At 40.0% G+C, this 22,840-nt stretch overlaps 1 protein-coding gene and 1 long non-coding RNA gene across 5 annotated transcripts in view; one reads left to right on the top strand and one right to left on the bottom strand.

Annotated features, from left to right (window-relative positions):
- Nucleotides 1-7,270, top strand: part of LOC128848202 (uncharacterized) — a 76,065-nt gene extending 68,795 nt beyond the window's left edge. For both annotated transcript variants that reach the window (XR_008446988.1, XR_008446987.1), the window contains one exon: nt 7,073-7,270. This is a non-coding gene — a long non-coding RNA (uncharacterized LOC128848202). The remainder of the gene's footprint in view (nt 1-7,072) is intronic.
- The window catches only part of SEC14L1 (SEC14 like lipid binding 1), a 108,114-nt gene that overhangs the window by 2,732 nt on the left and 82,542 nt on the right, over nt 1-22,840 (bottom strand). For all 3 annotated transcript variants that reach the window (XM_054048018.1, XM_054048017.1, XM_054048019.1), the window contains 14 exons: nt 19,653-19,802; nt 19,423-19,554; nt 17,166-17,294; nt 16,679-16,913; nt 16,114-16,223; nt 15,006-15,195; nt 10,833-10,921; nt 9,121-9,191; nt 7,737-7,908; nt 7,284-7,418; nt 5,028-5,162; nt 3,353-3,604; nt 955-1,133; nt 208-309 (listed from right to left, as the gene is read on the bottom strand). In XM_054048018.1, coding sequence (XP_053903993.1) covers nt 208-309; nt 955-1,133; nt 3,353-3,604; nt 5,028-5,162; nt 7,284-7,418; nt 7,737-7,908; nt 9,121-9,191; nt 10,833-10,921; nt 15,006-15,195; nt 16,114-16,223; nt 16,679-16,913; nt 17,166-17,294; nt 19,423-19,554; nt 19,653-19,802 — 2,081 coding nt within the window. The remainder of the gene's footprint in view (nt 1-207; nt 310-954; nt 1,134-3,352; nt 3,605-5,027; nt 5,163-7,283; nt 7,419-7,736; nt 7,909-9,120; nt 9,192-10,832; nt 10,922-15,005; nt 15,196-16,113; nt 16,224-16,678; nt 16,914-17,165; nt 17,295-19,422; nt 19,555-19,652; nt 19,803-22,840) is intronic.

Here is a 22,840-nt window from a genome sequence, read left to right as displayed (position 1 = left end):
AGGGGCTAGGGTTAAAGTTAAAGAGACTAGCTGTCAGATCTAACTTGAACAGAAACACTACATTTAAAATTCAAACAGCTACTTTACTATCTATAAAAGGGTTTTGTTTTTTGCAAATGCCACTTGAATATGCTGTATTGCAGTCAGCTGCCACAGATGAGGGTCCAGCCATGTCATCCATTTGCTTTTCATTTGCTGTGGCACTACCTGGAAATCATGGAGCTGGAGTGGGACTGGCTGGAAGAGGTTGTGGCAGCGCTGAGCTGGGAGAATCCACTGTGGCTTGATTCAAGGCTGGTCATAGATCCTCTGCAATAAGACAGAAGTTTTAGGTTTCAGAAGAGGAGATTGAAGTTCTGCTATGCATCTTTGTTTAAGTGCAATTTACTACTCAACTTGACTATACCAACTAAACCTAAAGAACCTTCTACAACCTTAGTGTCAGGATGCAGAGGCTCTTGTGTGTAACAAGAAAAAATACTATCTCTGGGCACCACAATTATGTTTTTGGAGAAATCTATTGCACTTGAAAGTGAGACTTAGAAGTCGTTTCAGCTAAGCATAGTACTGGCGCGTCCTTTAGTTTTAACTTGCATCAACTTTTAAGTAAGAACCCAGCCAGTCTGCTAAAGCGAGTCGTGTTTTTGTGATACGGGTTAAGTCTCCATTAGCAACTAAGATGAGACGGATTCACTTTCTCTTGTGCTGTAAGCTAGTTATTTTTCAGGGCTATTTTCTATTTATTCTCATCGGGCTTGATTTACATGATGTCGATTCTTTAAGTACAGGACAGGTCCACACAGCACGCTTTCTAAGCTAGGCAACTAGAGCAAAGTATTTATTTATTTATTTTTTTAATATAGTGGATTTGGCTTCTGGTATTTGTACCATCAAGCAAAAAGTAAGCTGGACACAAAAAAGAATGCTTGACATTGAGACCTTGACCAGACATACCTGAAATCTTCTGATCCGATCACTTCTGTATAGTACATCACTTTGCACTTATGAGAGGAGACCTGTAGAGATGCCAGTACATCATCCACACGAGGCAGATTGGTTGTAGCACAGGCAGGCATGCTGTGAAATTTCCATTGAAGAATATAGAAGCCAGGCCATCTGGTCACATGAGACCCCTGGAAGCAGCAACAATGGAAATAAACTTGTTAATACAAAGTCGAGTATTTGCATGTTAGAATGAAATTCATTGTTCAGACAGCAGGAGACTGCCAGCATGCACTTTAAGTGTTTTCAAATGGTGACATTCCAGCTCCTCTGCCCATGTTATTGGCCAGCCAGATTTTCCTGATACAGGGGGCTAACAAAAGTTACATTAGAACATTACAAACAGACCTTCTCACCTCTCTACTGCTGAGGTGTTAAAAATAAAACACAAGGAACTTAAAAATCAAGACCTCAGTCCTCATGGGGTAAATTACTTGGGATCATCATGATCATGTAGCCTGACCTCCTGCACATCACAGGCCACAGAACCTCACTCACCTTCTTCTGCAATAGGCCCATAGCCTCTGGCTCAGTTTCTGAAGTCCCCAAATCTTGATTTAAAGACTTCAAGTTACAGAGAAACCACCATTTACCCTAGTTCAAATCAGCACGTGACCCATGTTGCAGAAGAAGGCGAACCCCCTGTCTCCCCAGGCTTTCTTCCAATCTGACCTGGGGGGAAATTCCTTCCTGACCCCAAATATGGCGATTTGTTAGACACTGAGCACATGGGCAAGACCCACCAGCCAGACAACTGGAAAAGAATTCTCTGTAGTGATTCTGAGCCCTCCCTGGCTGCTGGAGATATTTGTTCACAGCAGTCACAGATGGGCCATATGCCATTGTCGGCAATCTCATCATACCATCCTCTCCATAAACTTATCAAGCTCAGTCTTAAACAAGTTAGGTTTTGCCCCAACTACTCCCCTTGGAAGGCTGTTCCACAACTTCTCTCCTCTGATGGTTAAAACCGAAACTTTTGGATGGCCAGTTTACATTCATTTGTTCTTGTGCCAACATTGACCCTTAACTTAAATAACTCCTCTCCCTCTCTGATGTATTTATAGACAGCAAACGTATCTCCCCTCATCCTTCGTTTGGTTAAGCTAAACAAGCCAAGCTCCTTAAGTCTCCTCTCAGAAGGTAGATTTTCCATTCCTTGGGTCATCCTAGTAGCCCTTCTCTGCACCTCTTTCCGTTTGAATTCATCTTTCTTAAACATGGGAAACCAGAATTGCACACAGTATTCCAGATGAGGTCTCACCAGTGCCTTGTATAATGGTACTAACACTTCCCTCTCTCTACTAGAAATACCTCGCCTGATGTAGCCAAATACTAGCATTGGATTAGTTTTTTTCATGGGTGCTTCACACTGGCAGCTCAAAGTCATCCTGTGATCAACCAATATGCCCAGGTCTTCTCCTCCTGTCGCAGCCAGCTTATAGCAAAAATTTTTGTTGTTAGTCTCTAAGTGCATGATCCTGCATTTTGTACTATTAAATGTCATCCCATTTCTATTACTCCAATTTTCAACGTTTACCAAATCATCTTTTATGATATTCTGGTCCTCCTTTGTACTGGCATTATCTCCCACCTTTGTGTCATCTGCAAATTTTATTTTAGTGAGCAGCTGTCTCAAAGCAGTGAAGCTAACCACCCCTGCAAACGTCCCCATCTTACACGCAAAACTGAGGCGCAGAAGAAGTTAAGGTCAATATTTTCCAAATTTGGACACCTTAAGTTAGGCAACTTGAATAAGAAGCCTGATTTTCAGAATAAATCAACATCCATAGCTTCCAGTGAAAAGCAGCTGTGGGTGCACCATACCTCTCAAATTCAGGCCACTTTGCTTAGGTACATAAATATAGCATTAGCAGCCTAAAGTTTGGAAGTTTTGGCCTAAGTGTCACAGCCCAGGGCAGTCAAGAACAGAACCTCTGAGTCTCAATTTCCAAGCCCCATCTCTAATCAGAGAATATCTCAACCTCCCTAATGCACACACACACGCTGTTTGGCTAGCCTCATGTCAGAAAGCAACACCATTAAGGCTACTAGGCTACAAATGTGTCTTACTGGCTGCTTTTGGATTCAGATGCACTTGTGGTTTGTGCGTATTCCTTCAGTCTTGCTTGTCAGCTTTGTATATGGGATCAGCTACTAGGGAATAAACAATAGCTACCCTTCGCTCCCCACAACCCCATCAGAAGGATGCAAACAGACATGCCTGGCAGACAGACAACGAGCCCCATTGCTGATGGTCTGCATTGCTACACTAAGGTATCTGCTGGGAGAAACACATCAAATTTAAAAAGATAAAGCCTTGCTCTGACAGCGAAATTAATGATCTTACCTGCACACTCTCCCCTTCCTTGCAGATAAGTGGGGACTCCACCATACTGTAATCACGCCCTAGCTGCCAGACTTTATCTATCAGCTGTACATTGTTCCCCCCAGGAGATGTAATGCTGTGGGTGCCCAGAGAGTCCTTTTTAGGAGGCTGTGGCACTCGCTTGGAGTGATAGATGTTAAAAACAATGTCGCCTTTGCACACATCAAAATCCCATGTGATCACAGACGAGGCATCCACAATCTGAATGAAAATCTAGGGAGAGGAGAAGAGTTAAATTAGACAATAGCAATATGCTCAGTAAATGCTGAAATTCTTACCAGGAAAGAAAAGCTGCCATAGGTGGGCTCGCGATTGGTTTTGATTATTAAGAGTGCTCTAGAATAGACAGTAATTCACTCTCTCATTTATTGTTATATTACCTGCTTTGAGATAGGAACGGTGTGAGCTTTCATGAGCAGATAGAGCCTTTTTCTGTCTTATCTCTTTGTGGCCTTTATTGAAAGCCTTAGTATTTTTTTCTAAAGCTCTATACTCAAAGCAGAGATAAACAGATATCCTTGCTCCTCCTACAGCATCAGGACTTTTGGGGAATGGGTTAAAAGGTACCACCTTTAGTAACAAAAGCACTGATACCATCAAAGCTCTCACATTTGCACTTGGTTAGGCAAGTCAAAGTGACTTGCAAAAGCTACAACATGGGTTTGTGCTTTCTTGCTTGTTTATGGTGTACAGGAGGGCCCCAAAATCATCTCCCCTCCTCCCATCACATTTTGAAAGCCTTCAAGAAAAGAACATGCAGGATAACAAGTGAAATTTAACTGAAAGGGGAAATGACTTATTCAGACTATTTCCACATTGTTTTGATTAACTAGTATTTAACACAAATGCCTGAACAAACTGCTACTGGAAAAACTCCTCTGCTGAAGATAAAACTTGCCATGTCCCTTCTATCAGGGGATAAGAGATTGCATTCCACATGTCTGGGTCTTCCAAGAAAGATCTCTAGCAAAACAGGAAAAATCAAACTCTCACTCCTGATATTTCTAAGGTTAAAAAGAGACTTTAAAACCTTTCTGGCTCATTTATACATATTAAATCAGCAAGAGAAGGCACAAATAGCTGTTTTCTATTTGCAGGTCACATATTAAAAATATTAGTTCAGTTAGTGAAACTCATTGAGATGCAAAGCTCAGGCCATCTAAAGTGCCTGGTTCTTTAAAGGTCTTGAAAGGAAATGGAGTAACTTATTCAGTTCTGAGTTTTTAATATCTGTATTACGTGAAGGGGGGAAGTCATCCCACTCATTAAGTGGATAGAGCCAGTAGCATTTTTATAAGCTAATAATGGTAGTTCACGGGCTCTGGTCAGGGAATGCAATAGAGTAGCCAGTTAGCCTACCTTCTCCACAAAAGAGATGGGGAGTCTTAAAAAATACCAACACTTACTTCTTTACAAGCCACCCAGATCCTGATTTTGGCTTGAATTACTCATGGCTTCAAGGAGAGATCAAAAGAAGCTTTTGAATTCTGAGTGTTTAGGGAGACCCAAATATCTGCTCTAAACCATTCCCAAACTGAGTGACCAGGTTCTAATCTGCTTTCATTTTATACGAGCAAAAAAAGACACAGGGTGCTAGACCAAGATGAAAGAGGAGGAGTGAGGATTGCAGCTGTACCTCGTGTGGAGCTCCCTTGAAGACACTTGCAGACTGATAGATAGTTTCAGTCCACAGTTTTAGGTCTTCATTTTCCAACTCTTCTGCAGTCCGGTACAGAGACTTCGGAACTAGCCCACCCTCGGGAACGTCACACTGGAGATTTAAAACAAAGCCATGAAAGCAACAATACAAATCTTCGCCTCCCCCAAACGTTTCAGAATTTAAACATCCTTACAAAGCCATGTTCTCATACTGGCACCCTCAGAAATAATTTCAATTCTGCAAGGCATTCCTGGAAAACACTGAGAGCTGAGTAATATATTAGCATGACCCAACCTGAACTTGGTCATGCAAACCATCTTACAGTTATCAAAGATATTCTTCAATAAATTCACTACTAAAATTGGTCTATTTTTAATTCTTTGCTAATCTGTAAGGATCATCATATCACAAACAGGTCCTTATATATGCAGTAGTGAGATATCGAAACCAGCTGTGCAGCTTCTATGTTTATTTATACTCTTAAAGCACTCAGATTTCATCCAGAACTAACCAGAACAAAGAGGAGAATATTGCACTGGTGTCTGCAACAGACAGGAAGCATTCAGCATTTTGATTTATCTTCTTGTAAGTCACTTTTGCTTAAATAATGGATTCTGCCAGGTTCATAAATGACTTACATAGTTCTAAATTACATAGAGCAGACTCCCTTCAGTGAAAGCTACTGCTCCTGCAAGTAGCAGCCAGTTGAAAGTAAACACTCTGGTCCAAAACCCCTAGTATGCAAGTACATTAGAATCCATGGTCTTTAAATGGATGACCAGAGCGGCTCAATAGAATTCCATGAAAGGCAGGGGAGTAAGTTAATAACCATTTACAGGGATTTATAAAGTAAACCTAAAAGGGAAATGCTTTTACACAACCGATTAATCAAATTCCAGCACTTACATGTTATTGTGATGAGTTTGACAGAAAAACGGTGGGGGAGAGAGCACCTATTAAACACAGCGCAATCCACGTAAAGACAAATTCACTGGCATGATAGATTGATATATTAAGAAAATCAAACCACCTTTTTAGGAGAGATATTAGAGCTATGAATTTAAGTGATTCTCATATTAAAAAATGAAAGACTTTTATGAAGTAAGCAAGGACTGAGAACTGTTTGTTCAAGGTTCAATACTTGGCTAAGCTGGTAAGCTGCTGAGTTGCTATGTATGTGGCCTCAGTTTCTCCAGCTATAAAATGGGAATAAATGCTTCCCTAGCATATAGGATACCACAAGGCTTTAATTTGCTCTAAGATCCCAGGGGAAGTTGTTAAATTGAAAGGGTCTTGCTATTCTAATGGTGATTTGAAGGAGGAACAGGAGAGACAAGGATAGCAGGACTGGATTCACATTTCATAAGGCAAATTATGATTTGGAGAGATCTGAAAATATGAAATTTGGTCTTATCCTTGTCCTCCCCACTTCCCTCATGGAGTTGTGGCTCATGATTCAGTTCTGGTTTTCAAATACAGCCTCCAGAGATCTGGATTGGGGGCAGGGGATTGTGGGGCACAGAGAGGACTATGACAAAATGGTGTTCAGGTACCATAACTGAGGAGCAGAACTCTTTATAGGTGATCTGAAATAATTTTCTTAAAAATATGAAGCTAGAAAACCTAAATCATTAATATGTAGACAAATATTTTAATTTTAAAAGGCTTCAAAAACAAGTTCAGGCCTCTAGTGGTCGGTTTCTCTAGCAACAGTGGAGAATGTCACATATGATGCAGAAACTACTGGACGTGAGGTTCTGTGGTCTGTGTTATGCAGGAGGTCAGACCTTGTGATAATGGTCCTTTCTGGCCTTAACATGTATGGAGCTATGAACCTAAACACAGTGTGCGGAATGCATTCCTGCACTGGGATAAGCAGTATGGGACAGTGCTACTGGCTGGAATTTGAGTCTTGACATGTAGTGGGGGAAGACCGTTTTTAAAATGCATTTATAGGTGCAGGGTATTCTGTTAGTGATTTGTGATCGGTTTTACCGAAACATTCTGTTTCTCTTTTCAAGGTGGATTGCAAAGGCTGCTACTAAAAAGAATCACTCCAACCTCAGAGTCAAACAGAAGAACCTGCATGAAAATGCTTTACAGCAGAGCAAGACCACACTTAAAGATTATACTTGGCAATCTTTGTTTTGGAGGTTGGGGGTGGAGGGGCGAGGCTTAATGTAAGAAGGAAACAATAAATCAATTGTTACATTAATAGTTTAAAATTCCTACCATGCACTCTCCACTAAGGAAATCTGGGATAATTTCTTTATCAATGTAATCCAGTAGCCCTCCAGGCCCTTGGTAGTCATTTCCTGCATAAATAAGGAATTTCTTTCTGGTGTTGTCATCAATGAACGGACTAACCTACAAACAAAGAAAAACAGAATTGGTCAGGTTTCCAGGTCCTCAAGTAACTTCAAAAGAATTATATTATGTTTTATCCTGTGTTATGTAAAGTACATACAGTAAATGGGTGAAGTTATTCATTTGGCTACATAAACACATTTTTCCTTTTAGGAATTTTTGTTCTAATTCTATAAAGAAAGCGTTTTATAAAAATGGAGTTTCCAGGAGGCAACATTTCCTGTTTATAGCACGGTGAAGATGAGTTTTCAAGAGAGCATGTAAAGTGCATACCAGTATCCCAAGGTAAGTGTGCAGATACTAGAAGTACAAACGTACCAGTGTCCAGAGGACTGGAAATACTCTGGGGGCTCTCAGGATAAGAAGGCGACCCAATGTTTCAGGGTAATTGGCTTCAACCACTTCAATGATTCTTAGTAATGCTTTGACACCAGGTCTCCATAAATGTCGCATATTCAAGCCCTCCAAATCCACCAGACAGGTCCAGGAGCTGTTAATTTTAAAGAGTTTTTTTAAGAATCCAATTAGAATCATATTTCATTATTCCACACCACAGCATTTGATGGTTTGAGATGTGAGCACTCAGTTTTGAATCACAGATCTATAAGTTTTGGTGGTTTTGCAGTTGCCACACTCTTCCTTCATTACACAGCTATAGTACTCCCTCCCACCTCATCTCTACATTTTGTACTGCCTGTAGATGCAGGAAATTGTAAGATCTTTGGAGCAGGAATTTTTTCTTAACTATAAAGTGCCATGCATACCTATGACACTATGTATAACGATCACTGTGCTTATTCTCTGATATAGGGCAGGCATGTCCCCAAAGGATAGACAACCATTTAAAATCGCTAGTTAAAGGTTCCTATTAGCAAACAGAAGACACCATCATAGTGCCTAATAAATCACTGCTTTTAGTGGAGGGGGGAGAAGAGTACTGGTTCTACACTGGAAGTTTACTATTCAGCATGCATGTTTCCTAACACAAGTGCATGTTTTAAAAGTGCCACTGCACTTTAAGTCTGCATTTCAGAATTTAGGACTCAATTCAGGAAAACATTCCCTATACAGGACAGCATTAAAACAGGTCAAGTCAGTAGGATTTAAGCATGTGTTTCAGTGCCTTCCTAAATCAGGCCCACACCAAGGGGGTATGAATTCAGAGCTCATCCTTGTATTCTCAAAGCTATGTTGTACTGATTCTAGGCCATCGGAATGACTCCCAAAACGACATATGAATCAAAGTGTTTTGTTTTTTAAATAAGTAGGTGTTGTGTATTTCATTGCTGCCTCGTCTTTGACCTTTACCATGTAAGGTATCTTTGGGCAGCACAAGGCCATAGCAGTACACAGGAGACCCAAGTCTTCTACTTGGCTTCTCACGCCTCAAGTCAGCTAGGACTGGGAATTCTTTACAGTGAGAAAATGAGAAATGGGAGTGCCATGCACTGGTAACCCTTTGGAGATTAAGAGGTGGAATCAATAGGCTCTGAAGGGAGTCAAATGCTTTATGACAGAAGTCATTCCAAACCCTGAATTCCTTTTTGGGGCAGGTAAGAGATTTAGTGAGCAAATCCTATTTCAAACTGGAGCCTCGAAATAAAGCAACTTCGTAGACAAACTTGTTGAACACCAACACTGCTACATACAAAACTAGACCTCACGTTATTTCTGAAAAGTAACAAAAATTCTCATGTTTCACCTTATAGGCCTGCCAAATACTTTTGTATTCTCTTCACATCGCCTCAGTCCTTCTTCATTTATAGAAAGAACCTATACAAAAAAGAGAGGGTTGTTTTAGAAAATGTTCTAAAACTGTTGGGTTTGTGGAACTGGGGAGAAAATGCAATCTTCATAACCTGAGCTTTACAGCAACCCACACTAACCTCAGACCAGCGTACAAGAACATCTAGTGAAGACATGCAACATTGGATTTAGAAGTCGCATTGAGTGCAATAACTTTTAGGAGAGCTATAAGAAGATGATTACAAAACATACAAGCATCCCATTTTAGTGCTTGGATACTATAGTGAAGAATTCTGTACAAAATCTTAGGGTCCACCTTTTCCCTCAGGGGCAAATGAACATCAGAAGGACATTCAGTATGTTGTGGAGTAGGACACTTCTCTTTCATAGACTCATACAATATCAGGGTTGGAAGGGACCTCAAGAGGTCATCTAGTCCAACCCCCTGCTCAAAGCAGGACCAATTCCCAACTAAATCATCCCAGCCAGGGCTTTGTCAAGCCGGGCCTTAAAAACCTCCAAGGAAGGAGACTCCACCACCTCCCTAGGTAACGCATTCCAGTGCTTCACCACCCTCCTAGTGAAATAGTGTTTCCTAATATCCAACCTGGACTCCCCCACTGCAACTTGAGACCATTGCTCCTTGTTCTGTCATCTGCCACCACTGAGAACAGCCGAGCTCCATCCTCTTTGAAACCCCCCTTCAGGTAGTTGAAGGCTGCTATCAAATCCCCCCTCATTCCTCTCTTCTGGACACTAAACAATCCCAGTTCCCTCAGCCTCTCCTCATAAGTCACATGCTCCAGACCCCTGATCATTTGTTGATCAGCGTCAACAAATTCTTTATTTCTATGAAGCCACCACTGTTTGTGCAGAATTTTCACCCTCAGATTTTTGGCATAAGACAAAAACTCCCATAGCTCCTTCCTAAACCCCCAACTTCTTCCCTTTGAACCTTTGTTTAATTCCTGACACAGTGGGAAGCAAAGGCTCCCCTCAGAAAAATTAAGATAATTACCAAAAAAGACTGAAAAAAACCTATGCCTTAAAGTTAGCTTTATTTGTCTAAGTACATGGATATAGCGCCGCCAGAAACAGTGTGTGCAGCCACCAGAAGTGGGGGCTGGCTTGTGATCATGGTAATTACTGCTGCCATTATGCTTCTTTAGAGCTTGCCTGCTCTGTACTATTTGAAAGCTGGGTACATCAGCAGTGAGAATCCCACAGTGATGCCTTCAAAGAAGCTGAATTACAGGCAAGTAATTTCCCTTTAAAAATAAATATTGCATCCAAGAATATGGGCTGGGTGTATTTTATAAATAAAAAATAAATAGGATACTCATACGATACCTAGGAATGCATTTCTCTCCCCGTGCACATGTAGAAGCTTAAGTTTCAAGCACTATGCAAACTATACAAGAAGCTGTGATAAGGTCTCAGCCCAGAACGATAGTAACTGTCATACAACTGACTTTCTGCCTTCAGTCCACAGTTTGAAAGAATACTAAAATGAACCATTCAGGGAGGTTCGAGCTGTTCAAACTGAGAACAGATTGCTAAAGTGTACAGAAAAATATCTACTATGTGCTGATCATTCTGGTGTGGCAGGAAACTGAAACATTAGAACAAATTTGTTCTCAGTAAACAAGTCATTTTTTAAGCACTTACATATCGAAGCAAGGCTTCTTCCCCAAGAGCTCGCACTAAGCCTTTGGTATCCATCTGTCCCAGCCTCAACACATACAGAGGGCGCCCATCTGAAGAGCAAGAGATGGTAAATTAGTATTTTCTGTTAAATTTTTAAAACAAAGTCTGTGCCTTTATTGTCAAAAAGGTGTGTTTTTACAGTGAGATAGCTAATTCAATGTTGCTATCTTGATGCAAAATTCTAGTGAAGACAAGGCAGTGAAGTTTTACTTTAATATAGCCAGTTGAGGTCAACCCCAGGTTGGGAAGTATAGTTTTGACCTACTAGCTACACAGAAATAAGAACTACTGGTGAATTGTTTGTACTAGGATTTTACAGTGAAATGGTAATTTGAATTAGCTATCTCACTACAAAAATAAACCTTTTTTTGACAGTGAAGACAGAGCCTAAGTGATTTTGATTAAGACATTTAATTGTATTTGACAAGATTTGTGGACAAAATCTGTCTTCAGTGTAGCTGAGGGAAGGATAGATTTTTTGTCCAGTATCTTTCCTGATATCACAGATCTCTGGTCAAGTCTGGAGCCTTAAATCATTCTCACAATGACACTACTCTGTTTCCCCCAACAAGCCTTTGGAAAGATTACTGCATTATAGTGAACAACAATACTGCAGAATCAACTCTCCGGATCAATGCTTTATTTGCTAAAATAATGGCGGGTATCATTTTGGAGCTTTTTAACAAACAAACAGCTATTCCCCCACATGTTATGTGGAGCTGGCACACAATCTCGTAAGTGCTGGTTAAGACTGATGAGGGCAAGTCTGTTTCAGAGACAAATTTCAAATGGGATCTTTACATTCAAGGACTCGCCTCTTGTTTGTTGAGATTACTAAGATGTCCTCCATGATACATAACAGACTGAACAAGTGCATGGGCTGATTTTTTGAGGACCATAATTGGTGTTTTTGGCCCTTCACAGTATCCTAACGGAGCTGTTTATTAGGAATAACATGTGTTAAGCTTCTTTATGGGATGGATTTTTAACTCTGTCCTAATCTATTGCAGTACACAAGCATAAATTGCCATCTCTGGCACTGCAACACACCATGACATACAGCCTTGTTCTCAAGTGTTTTGATTCCAAAGCTGTCTGTTTTCCAAGAAAGAAAAGTCACCCTTAAATCAGATCACACCTAAGTTTCAAACATGCCCATTTTCTCTGGAATGAACAAGTCAACATGTCTCAATAGCATGCACAGAAGCCCATTTTGCCAAAAGGATCTTAATCTCAATGCTCGGTATCATTTCCTTCTAACATCTGAAAAACCGATGCCAATCTGCTACAAGAGAGCTAGACACATGGAATCACTCAACTGCTGAAGAAAGTCTCCCTTTTAAATAGGTCTATGATTCTTCCCCTCCCAGTGCGAACTGACTGAGGGTACATCTACACTACAGGGGGGAGTCGATTTAAGATACGCAAATTCAGCTACGTGAATAGAGTAGCTGAATTCGATGTATCGCAGCCGACTTACCCCGTTGTGAGGACGGCGGCAAAATCAACTTCTGCGGCTTTCTGTCGGCGGCGCTTACTACCACCTCCGCTGGTGGAGTAAGAGCGCCGATTCGGGGATCGATTGTCGCGTCCCAACGGGACGTGATAAATCGATCTCCGAGAGGTCGATTTCTACCCGCCGATTCAGGCGGGTAGTATAGACCTAGCCTGAGACAGCCAATGCAGCGTGAAACACTTGGGAAGTATATGTAGTTGGGGGGTGGGAGGGGAGAGAGACAATGGGAGAGAGACAAGCTTTGACTATATTGTCCCTTATGAAAGTTTTGATCTCTTGAATCTCCTGAAGAGAAGCTTTGACCAACTAGTGATCTTCCTGCTTTGTAGTTTTTATTTTTTAATGGAAGCACCTATACATTGGCCTTATGTTAATTCTCTTTTCAAAGGGCAGTTGTTTAAGTTTTTGGCAGTTGGATTTAGCCAACCTAGGTTCATCTAAGCACCAGAAGATACATGTCATCTTTATTTATGCAGGCTTTCCTGCAGGACTCTCTCCTCTTATGGAGAGAGAAACTCTGTTGAGCCATGCCCTTAAAAAGTTAATGTTAAATATCTAAACTGAAGAATGAATTTATCACTTTGCTTAACAGATTCGGAATCAAGACCAAAAAAGTAAGTTGTAGAACTAAAAACCTAAGCTGTTCAGTCTGCAGATACAGTACTAGTGTCTTTGAGTCTAAAAAGATTCCACATACTTATGGAGTTACACAGTTCAGTGTTAAAATAAAATTGTCACTTAAAGCAGAGATCTTTTTGGAATGTATTATGCAGGTTTCAGAGCACTATACAAGAAGCTGTTAAGTTTTATAAGAGAACTACAAAAAACCCTAACTCATAATTTATTAACCTACCCCACCCATAAGATGCATGAGGGAAGGCTGTATAACTGGGAGTGTTTTGTTCTTAACACTGCAACAACCCTAGTGACTTATACAATGTGGATGTTTAACAATTCTTTGCTTGAGACTCTTATCAAAATAAGAACTCAAATGCATAGGAGAGCCACACTGACTGTATGAGTGTTTAACAATTGATGCTCAAGTAAAATGGATAGCTTTCATTTGTTACCATTAATAGATCTATCCTAGAGAGCATGTTTCATAGCTGCTGCTCTCTGACTTGCCCGTGATAAGTGTTGTCTTGATCTGAAGAAGAGCTCTGTGTTAGCTCAAAAGCCTGTCTCTTTCACCACCAGCAGTTGGCCCAATAAAAGATATTATCTCAGCCTCTCTAATATCTTGGAACCAACACAGTTATAACACTGCAACTAAAGAATCCACTCAGCTGAAGTTTGGAACACACTTTGTGTGTGCGAGACGAAGGAGGGGAACTGGTGAGGAGAAATTTAAAAGTAACTTATCCCCAGGCTTTAAAGTGGTAATAGTAACAGATTTCAAACTGAGAAACTCTCTGCAGAGTTTATATGTTGGCAAGAGAGCAAAGGGAATTCAAGGATAAGACCAAGAGTTCAAAACACAAGATTGAAGATCCTCTGTCTCACTCAGGAAAGCTGACATACTATAATCTACCGACAACCTTCAGATTTATCTGTTTCCTTCCTAGTTATTGGGAGGACTCTAGATGTATGCAAGAGGGAAATAGAAAACAAAGTCCCTCTCTTAAAAATCTAGGAACACATCCCCAATTTCCTTCCTAAAATCTGTACAACCCACAGGGCTGATGGACACCCATCCACGCACCCACCTCAACTTTGCAGTGGTTAAGCCTACCTTCCCTCCCCTCATGGCCACTATTAATGGTAGCCAGCTATTACTAGCAGCCTCCTGTACTGTTTTATATGCTTACAGTAGCAGGAAGGGCTAAAGGGAGTAATGCTGGGTAGCAGGTAAAGACAAATCAGAGCACAGAAGGCTTGCAGTCAGATTACTCCCTTTCCAAGATGAACAATTGGATGGAAACCCTCCCTCCAGTTACAGGTAGAGTGAGGGAGAGGGATTCCACAGCTTTTCAACAAGACCAGTGCATAGCAGGGGCAAGTTGGGTGGTGTCTTTCAGCAGCTGGGCCTGAATCCTTAAGTTCTGTGGATGTGACTATAACCCATTACACAGAATAAATAAGAAACGGTTTTCCTCTCTATGAACCTGCTCAATTTTGTGTTTGTAACATCACAATTCCTATCACTGAAATGGTGATGCCAAATATTGGCTACACCATAAGCAAGTGTCTCGGACAGCAGAAATAAGATGATTAAAAGGGTATGCTTATTTACATATATTTTTTAATCCCCAACCACAGGAAAGTAATTAATACTCAGCATTTTTATAGCCCCTTTTATGCAACTAACTCTGAGTGCTATAAAATATTATTAACTCCTCTCACAACAGCTCTGCTGAGTAGATTTACCAATTTTACAAATGTCTCAGAAAAGCTAAGTGATTTGATCAAAATTACAGTCAGAGCTAGGAACAGGACCCAGGAGTCCTGTCAGTTTGCCTGCTCTCACTTGCAAACCACTCTAACTTAACTGCACTTAAGTACAACGTAGTATGAAAGTACTACCCACACTTTCACACCACACATTTGGCAGGCGTTTAACAAAGTTATTTAATTCTGATTACAAAGTGCCCATCAGTATCTAGTAATATAAAATGTACCTTTGTCATGGTGATGCCAACCTCCTGCATAGTAATCTTGAAGTACTTGTGGAGGGTTCCAGGTATCCAGAATATAGTCCACCTGGTGCTGTTTACGCCATGTTAGTGACTGGCAAAGAATCTCTCTGGCTTTGTCAATATTGAAGTCCCGGGCACGCAAGAATCGTAAAATATGTTCATCCTTTGGGATCTATTGGAAAATAATGACTGATTAAAGTTTGAAACTTTGACATCTAAGTCAGCCAATTATATAAACTTGAATGCAAATAAACAGATTGGATTGCACTACTAATTAAAGGAAGACAATTACAAACTGATCAGACCACTTCAAAAAAAAAAAAAAAAAAACCTTAAACAAGGACAGCAAAAAAGAGTAAGGAGAGAAAAGTGCCCCTTTGGTTAGCTCCACGGTTACAGAACTTGAATCTCCCACGAGGTAGATAAGTACACTGTTGCAGTGTCACTGGGCCTTCTTAGTCTTTGAACTGATCCCATGACTTACTTATTTCTTGTTCCAAACTCTAAGTAGCAAAAAACTTCTGTTCAAGCATTTACTCTAGGATCCTCCCAAACACTCTGAAATAATGGGCAACCTGCTTTTAAGGTTATAAAAAACCAAGATGATCACGCTTCCTTAATTCACCCCACGCAAATATCTGTGAGCTTTTAACATGTGAAAATTGGGACATTCTATATGTGGAACACAATGCTATTGTATAATTTATGGTTAGATCCCTCTTGGTTATAAAACCCTTCTGCAACAGAGTATGTTTCCACAGGAAATACTGAAGAGACTGGTTAAATTGTGTTTCATAACTTAAAATCTTATAGAATTTCAAGACTGCTCATGCTTTCCCCACCACATCTAAAAATAATTGGATTCAACAATCAGTCAGGGAAGTAGATCTGAGGATTAGACAGTCACTCCACAATAACTACAGACATAAGAAATGGGGTCATTTTAACACAAGGCAGACTTGTGAAACTGCTTGGCTGTCAGTCCCCTGGGCTGGATTATTCACATTCTGCTTAATTCAGTCAAGTCCATCTTGTGTATTGTGCACTTCTCTGAAACACAGAAAGCTAAATCTGGTGACTAGTTTCTTACTTTGCCCTTATGAGTTTCCTGGAGCCACTGTCGAAGTCGGATGAGACAGCTTTCCTGCAATGGTGTCAAGTCACCCAGATACCGCTTGATATAGTCTGCATCGAGTTTGTCTGAAATGGGATTTACACACTATTACAGCAGTTACTAATTGCTAGGTCAATTAACAACCGATCTTATGTGCAAGTACTTGAAGTGGAAGAACACGTGTTCTTATTTCCAGTCAACGCTGCTCATATTTGTCAGCCTTAACTACATTCAATTGAATTAAAATGACAATGTCTGAACTGTTGGGTCTAAGAAAAAAAAGAAACAAACACCTTAGCTAATATTTTACAAGTGAGTTGCTTTTCCCCTACCAGTTTAAATCCATTTGCAAAGGAATGGGGTTGATTTTTGGTGAGCTCTCTACTTCCTTCCCTGGTAATCTAAACTATTGCTCTCCATTAATCCTTAGTGTGATTTTTTTTTTTATGCTGGCCTTTACTGGATCACAGGATCAGCTACCAGCACACTTATCCAGGACCCGGATAGATGAAACAGGCCATACAAGACATGCCAAATGTACCATCAGGTGTTCCTGCTGTGGGCTCTGATGGGCTGCTGGAGGTGTTGAGCACTTCCTTATTGTTCAGTCCCTCCTTTGTGGCAGTATCTGGTATGTTGATAGCAGGAGAAACTGGTCGTGCTATGCGAGATGTGCTGTTCTCCAGTTTATACATAACAGGAGGAGTCCAACGAGGAACAAATGTTATCCCATCTTCCTCCATCTGCTTCAGGTAATACTCTATTATTTCCTTCCCCTTTGAAACAAAAACATGTTTTAGCCAATACAATTTCCACTTAGATACAAACAGGACCTGTTTGGAAATGCAACAAAAGGCAGTCAAGTATCCCAAGAGACCCCACAGATCCCTTTCTACGCACACTTCACAACACCCTGCTCTAAAAGCCATGTAATTTAGGTTTCAACCAGCCCGTTAAGTAGCAGCGGCTACATTTCAAGATTTAAATCTAACTAGAGCCAGGCATCTACATCATGACTGTGTGTTCACCTTTTTAATATTGCTGGTGTACTGTTTCATGGCAATCTTTTCCACTGTGCTTTCAAAGCCAAAGAAAGACTTGATGTCCAGGCTTGCTGACTGTTCAAAACAGGTCCAATCTTCATTGTCAGGGTGAACCTATTGGTGGAGGACAGCAGAGACCACATGCTTTGGTTTCTCTTTGCATACTGTACATTTTCTCATACAAGTATTTGGATAGTCAAAATTCCATATTTTTTTAAGTGTGTTTTGTCCTGTAAATGGAATTTGAAACCTCTGGTCCCTTTGCAAAATGCAGATTGAAAAAGGTAAAGCTTAGTCAACAAGAAAAGAAGGAACCTTCAAATTGTCTCTACAAAAGCCATCATGGCACATTTTCCCTTTTAACAATAACTAGGAGGAAAAACACTGCTCTCCAAGTCAGAGGCACAGGATCTGCACAACCACGAGATCTGCAATGCTTCCCTCTTGGATTATTTACTACCAACAATACTGCAACAGATTAGCGATATTTACTACCTAGGTCAGGGGTTCTCAAACTGGGGGTTGGAACCACTCAGGGGGTCGTGAGTTTATTACATGGGGGGAGGGTCCTGAGCTGTCAGCCTCCACCCCAAACCCCGCTTTGCATCCAGCATTTATAATGGTGTTAAATATATTTTAAAAAGTGTTTTTAATTTATAAGGGGCGGGGGGGTCGCATTCAGAGGCTTGCTATTTGAAAGGGGTCACCAGTACAAAAGTTTGAGAACCACTGACCTAGCTAGTGGCATAATCTCTTCTGGATGGAGAAGAAAAAAAAAAAAAAGTGTTTGTACTACAGAAAGGAGTATGACCTCTATTCTGGTTAACAGCCTGAATGAGCCAGATTTTACAGACTGTACAGTATGCCTTCCCCCATAGGCCTTTCAAACTTCAAGTACATTCCTGAGTTTCTCCTCTTCTTCTATCATAAGCAGCTGAGTGCGCTGGTAACTGGTTCTAGTCTACGCTGCCACCCAAGAGAAAAGCAGTAATCTGGCGCCTCCACATCTGAAAGAAGTGTGTATGGATTCTCCAGCTTTGGTTCTCAACTCAATGGCATAAAAAAAAAAAAAAAAGTCAGAACAAGTCTGATTTGAGAGAATTATGTCATTGGCCCTTTTAGTTTTTTTCTCCCATGACATACTGGAATTTGTTGTGACCATTACTTATGTATTTGGTAATATCCCATGTTTGAAACCTATTAAGGTCATTTAGTCTAACCCTGGCTAGAGCAGGATTATTCCAGCACTTAATCCAGTTTAGTGCTTAATGTTTCAAATAATGGGGCTTTCAACTCTTCCTTTGGAAGCTATTCCACAGTCTAATAGGTTTCATAATGAGTTGGTTTATATGGAACTGTCACATGGCAAGTGCAGACAGAAAAATACTTTAAAATTGTAAAAGTTGCAGTGAGACCCAGGGGCAGATGCAGTACTTGAAACTACTTCTAACTAATATTTTGAAGTTAACTAGATTTCAAAGTTTCCAGCGTCCCTTTAAACATGTTCTGCAACCAGAAAGCACTCATTTACAGAAAGTGCTGCATTGTAAACGAGTGGCAGCATTTGCTAGTTTGGATTTGACCTCCAAGGTCCATTCCACGCTTTATTCATACATTACAATTGTTTGTGCTTTATTTCATTTGTGTCTCATATCAGAGTAGGAGTATTTACAACCTATAAAGGAATTGCAAGCATGGCAACAGCTAGCTCTCTGACTTCACTTCTTAAACAAATCTATCATTATGCTACAAGCGCTTTGCACCAAAAAGCACGTCAGCATCTCATAAACAGAAACAGATATGATAGCAAAATCTAGATTAAAATTTCAATCTTGAACACAAATTGTAGCGCACTTGACAGTAATACAATTGTAGCACTGGCTAGCACTATGCAGAAAGTGACCAAGTGATGTGCAAGCTTCCCTTCAACAGTTCTGCCAGGGCATCATCAATCATGACATGCCACAACCCTGCTATTACAGACTTCGGCTTCGCAAGGCGGAGTCTGTCAAATGTCTGTCTTTAGTAATGTGGGAATATGTCCAATGGACAGAAAACAAATTTGCATCAGGGTTTTCACATGTCTTGATTACTTTTAACACTAACAGCAACACGCATGGCACAATAATAATTCTGATTTTTAGGAGGAGCCAAAAATAATCTAGCTTCTGGTTATGAGTGCTGAATGTCAATGCCAACCAAACCCAATCTGTACAACTGTTAGATTCTCTCTGTTACTCACTGTGTAACAGCAGTGCTCATTAATGATGACTCTGTTAGAAAAGGTTTCATTGTAGGCCTCTATGTGCAAAGTCCGATCTTGTCTGTTCAAGGAGTTCTTCTGGACAAAGTAAACATAATCTACTCCTGCAATCTGAGAAAGATTACCACAGATTTTGTTAAAGATTTCCATTTTTGTGGGTTGGTATCAAGAAAGTTAGGCTAAAAGCCATTTTAAAATTGTTTAGTTACCTTTTTCAATAACCGTGGTGCATCTATATCCAGTTTACAACGCCTTTCTATCACATGGATAGCTCCATCCTCACTCTTGAATTCATTCACAGTGTCACTAGCTACAAACATTGGGATTAGAGGACATGTAGGAAATCTTCTTTCATACGCCTACAAAGATGTATAGAGGAGGAAGAAAACAAAAGCTTAATCAAGCGTAATTCTATGGACTATACAGATTCTGTCCTTCTTATGGGCTTTTTCCTTTCTGACACAGTCGTATTTACAAATGCCAGCAAGCTATCGTCTTGATCTTATCCATTTGGTAGAAACAGCAGGGGCCTTGCATCTCCACTTTTCTGAAATTACTACTAAGAAACAGATGGTTTTCAAGACAGAAAGTTTCATAGCAAACCAAGTATTAGAGGATTTCATGTGTTGTCCTGTTTGAGATACATGGTAAATTTTGACCTAATCCAGGAGTTAATTTAAACAGTGCACAAGAAACACTTTTCCCCCCCTCCTTCCCCCCCCCCCCCCCCACTTTTTGAGGGAAGTGGATGACAATGTGCATAGATCATCCTCCCTTTAACAACAACAGGAGCATAAAATCTTAAAGAGACCCTTTTATCACAAGTATACCTGAACATACATGATGTGCTGAACAATTAAAAAACCCACTGTGTAATTATCAGCATTTCACTGAGCTGTCTGGAGGGTTTCCAATGCATTACCCAGAGATGAAATAAAAAGGTCTCAAAACCCATTCCTTACACTAACATCTTTCCCTGAGTGCAAAGACTGTCATATCTCTAATAATTTCAGTGTACCATTTATCAGTTTGTAATTATGTTTAAGAACATAGACATTATTGAAAATATTACCCTAAATCACTTAGGTGCTTTTGGAAATTTTATCCATAATACCTTCCATAATAGCATATAACTATTTACATACCAACAATCCTGATTTAACTCAGAGATTATGGTCATGTACTTCTGCTAATCTTGTAAATTTGGGTTGGACAGGAGCTTAATTTTACAAGATAAATAATATGCCCTACAGATTAAGAAGGGTGCCCTTTAAACAAGGAAACACTTGCATAGATATTTTCAATTTACATGTTGTTGATATGAAGCTTCTTGGATCACACTCCCTATGCAATATTTAATTATTTGAAAAATTATATTTATAGATAGGGATGTGGGAAGGAGGAAGGAAAACTATTTTCAGACTGTTGACTTTCATTTCCTGTTTGCTTTTGGAGTCAAAGCTTAGCTGTCTTCAGAACTCTTTCCAAGACCCACCTATTTACCAATGCCCTCTTGCTCTAAAACCAGACACGACAAGGAAACACTAACACAAATAAAGAAAATCTAAAAGCTTCCTAGGACCGCAGAAACCACTATAGGCAATTCCTTGCAGATGCAGACTACCTTGTTTAGTGCTTAGGCACTATTTTAATAGGCTGAACTGCTCTAACACGGGGCTAAGAGGTAAGATGGGCAGCAGCTGCAACAAAAAATAAATAAATAAATTTAAAAAGGGGAGAGGCAAGGGTTGAAAAGAAATCAGAAAAATTTAAAGAGTGAAAACTGGTAAAATGATTCAAAACACAAACATTTAGGGATTTGCTAAAGATACGTTTTTTAATAAAGATGAGTGGTGCGATAAACTAAGATAGTGTTAGCTTTTTGGTTTTGATACCATAAAAATTATTTTAAAATACTACATGATTGTTCTAATTCATAAAACCTTTTTGTGATGTATGCACACACTATGATTATACTCCAGTAGTTAAGCTTTTATTGTGGTGCCCAGACGGTTTTTTAGTTCATAGACTAGAAATAATCTAGAGGCTTAAAGAAATGCATATAACAGAAGTGACAGAACATTAGAGTTATGAATCTCAAACAGCAGGCAGTACAGAAAAGTCACAGCTAAGGGAGAAATAGACCATGGATCCTTTCAACACCATGCCACAGTGGTTCTCAAATCTTGGAACACTTGCGGCCCAATCAGCACACAGCTTGGCCCATGTGACAGCCTCAGGGCCATATAGGTAGTACATATATTGTGTGGATGCGGCCCACATAACACAGAGCTACACATGCGACTCACAATGGTAAATAGGTTGAGAACCACTGCCCTGGCATAAGAAGTCCTTACCCTTACCTACTTGAGCCTATTGCACCTTTGTACAGAAGAGCCTGTACACTTCACAGTTAGCTGTGAATCTCCTTGTTCTCACTAAACAATACATCTCAGTGTTCTTTGTAATTGGTCATTAGTGTGACTCAATTATAAGTGGGATTGAATGCTGCCCTATGCCAGGAAAAGCAAATAGCTTCCAAAAGAAGCAAGTTGATAAACATCTTTTTGTATTGCTCCCTTTATACTTTCACATTTTTGTTTAAGAAATCTATACTGAAAATGATTTTCTACTTTCTCATCCCTTCAGTTTATTTTACATCTATTATGTTCCACCAATTATTTTTAAAGCACTTTTACTTCTGGGCCATAAAAGATTTTACTATCTCTGTTCATCTTGTTTTCTTCCAGCTACTCCTCTCTTCTGCATCATGTTGATTAATTTCTCACCTCATCCCTCAAGATGCAACATTTCTCCCCTTTTGCATTGTGTGTTCAACACCAGAAAATTACAGTATTTTCTGCTTTGATGCTCCAAAGTGTTACTGAATGGCAAGCAAAGAGACTGGCTGATGAATATTTGTTCTACTTCTGAGAATGAAGCCTGAACTGACTTTGTTCAATATGGAAAGGAACAAAATAATCAGCCGCCTGGAGTTGGCAAACTGAGTGCTTAGAGGAACAGAACACTCACAGGCTTCAGTCAGATTAACAGGAACAAAGGATACTTTCTTTTGTAAGGAATGTACAGACATACTACTGAGGATTGTTCTCAGTCATTTTTGTTTAGGCTTTTCAATCAGGCCATTTTCATTCCTTTAAATTACATACAATGTATTCCTGCAATACTAAATTACATACAATGTATTCCTGCAATACATGGCCTAACAATACAGCCTTGGCTTAGGAACAAAGTTTTAATTAGCAAACCGCACAAAATATTTATTATTATTCTTATTTAAAACCACAAAAGCAAGAGTTAAGGACTTGCATGTCATCTTTAGCTTGTCTCTTCTACACTGAAAGCCAGGCAGAACACCACCGCCAGAAACAGAGAC

Source organism: Malaclemys terrapin, chromosome 13 (assembly GCF_027887155.1).
Source record: "Malaclemys terrapin pileata isolate rMalTer1 chromosome 13, rMalTer1.hap1, whole genome shotgun sequence".
NCBI lineage: Eukaryota > Metazoa > Chordata > Testudines > Emydidae > Malaclemys > Malaclemys terrapin.
This window is presented reverse-complemented; position numbering and strand designations above follow the sequence as displayed.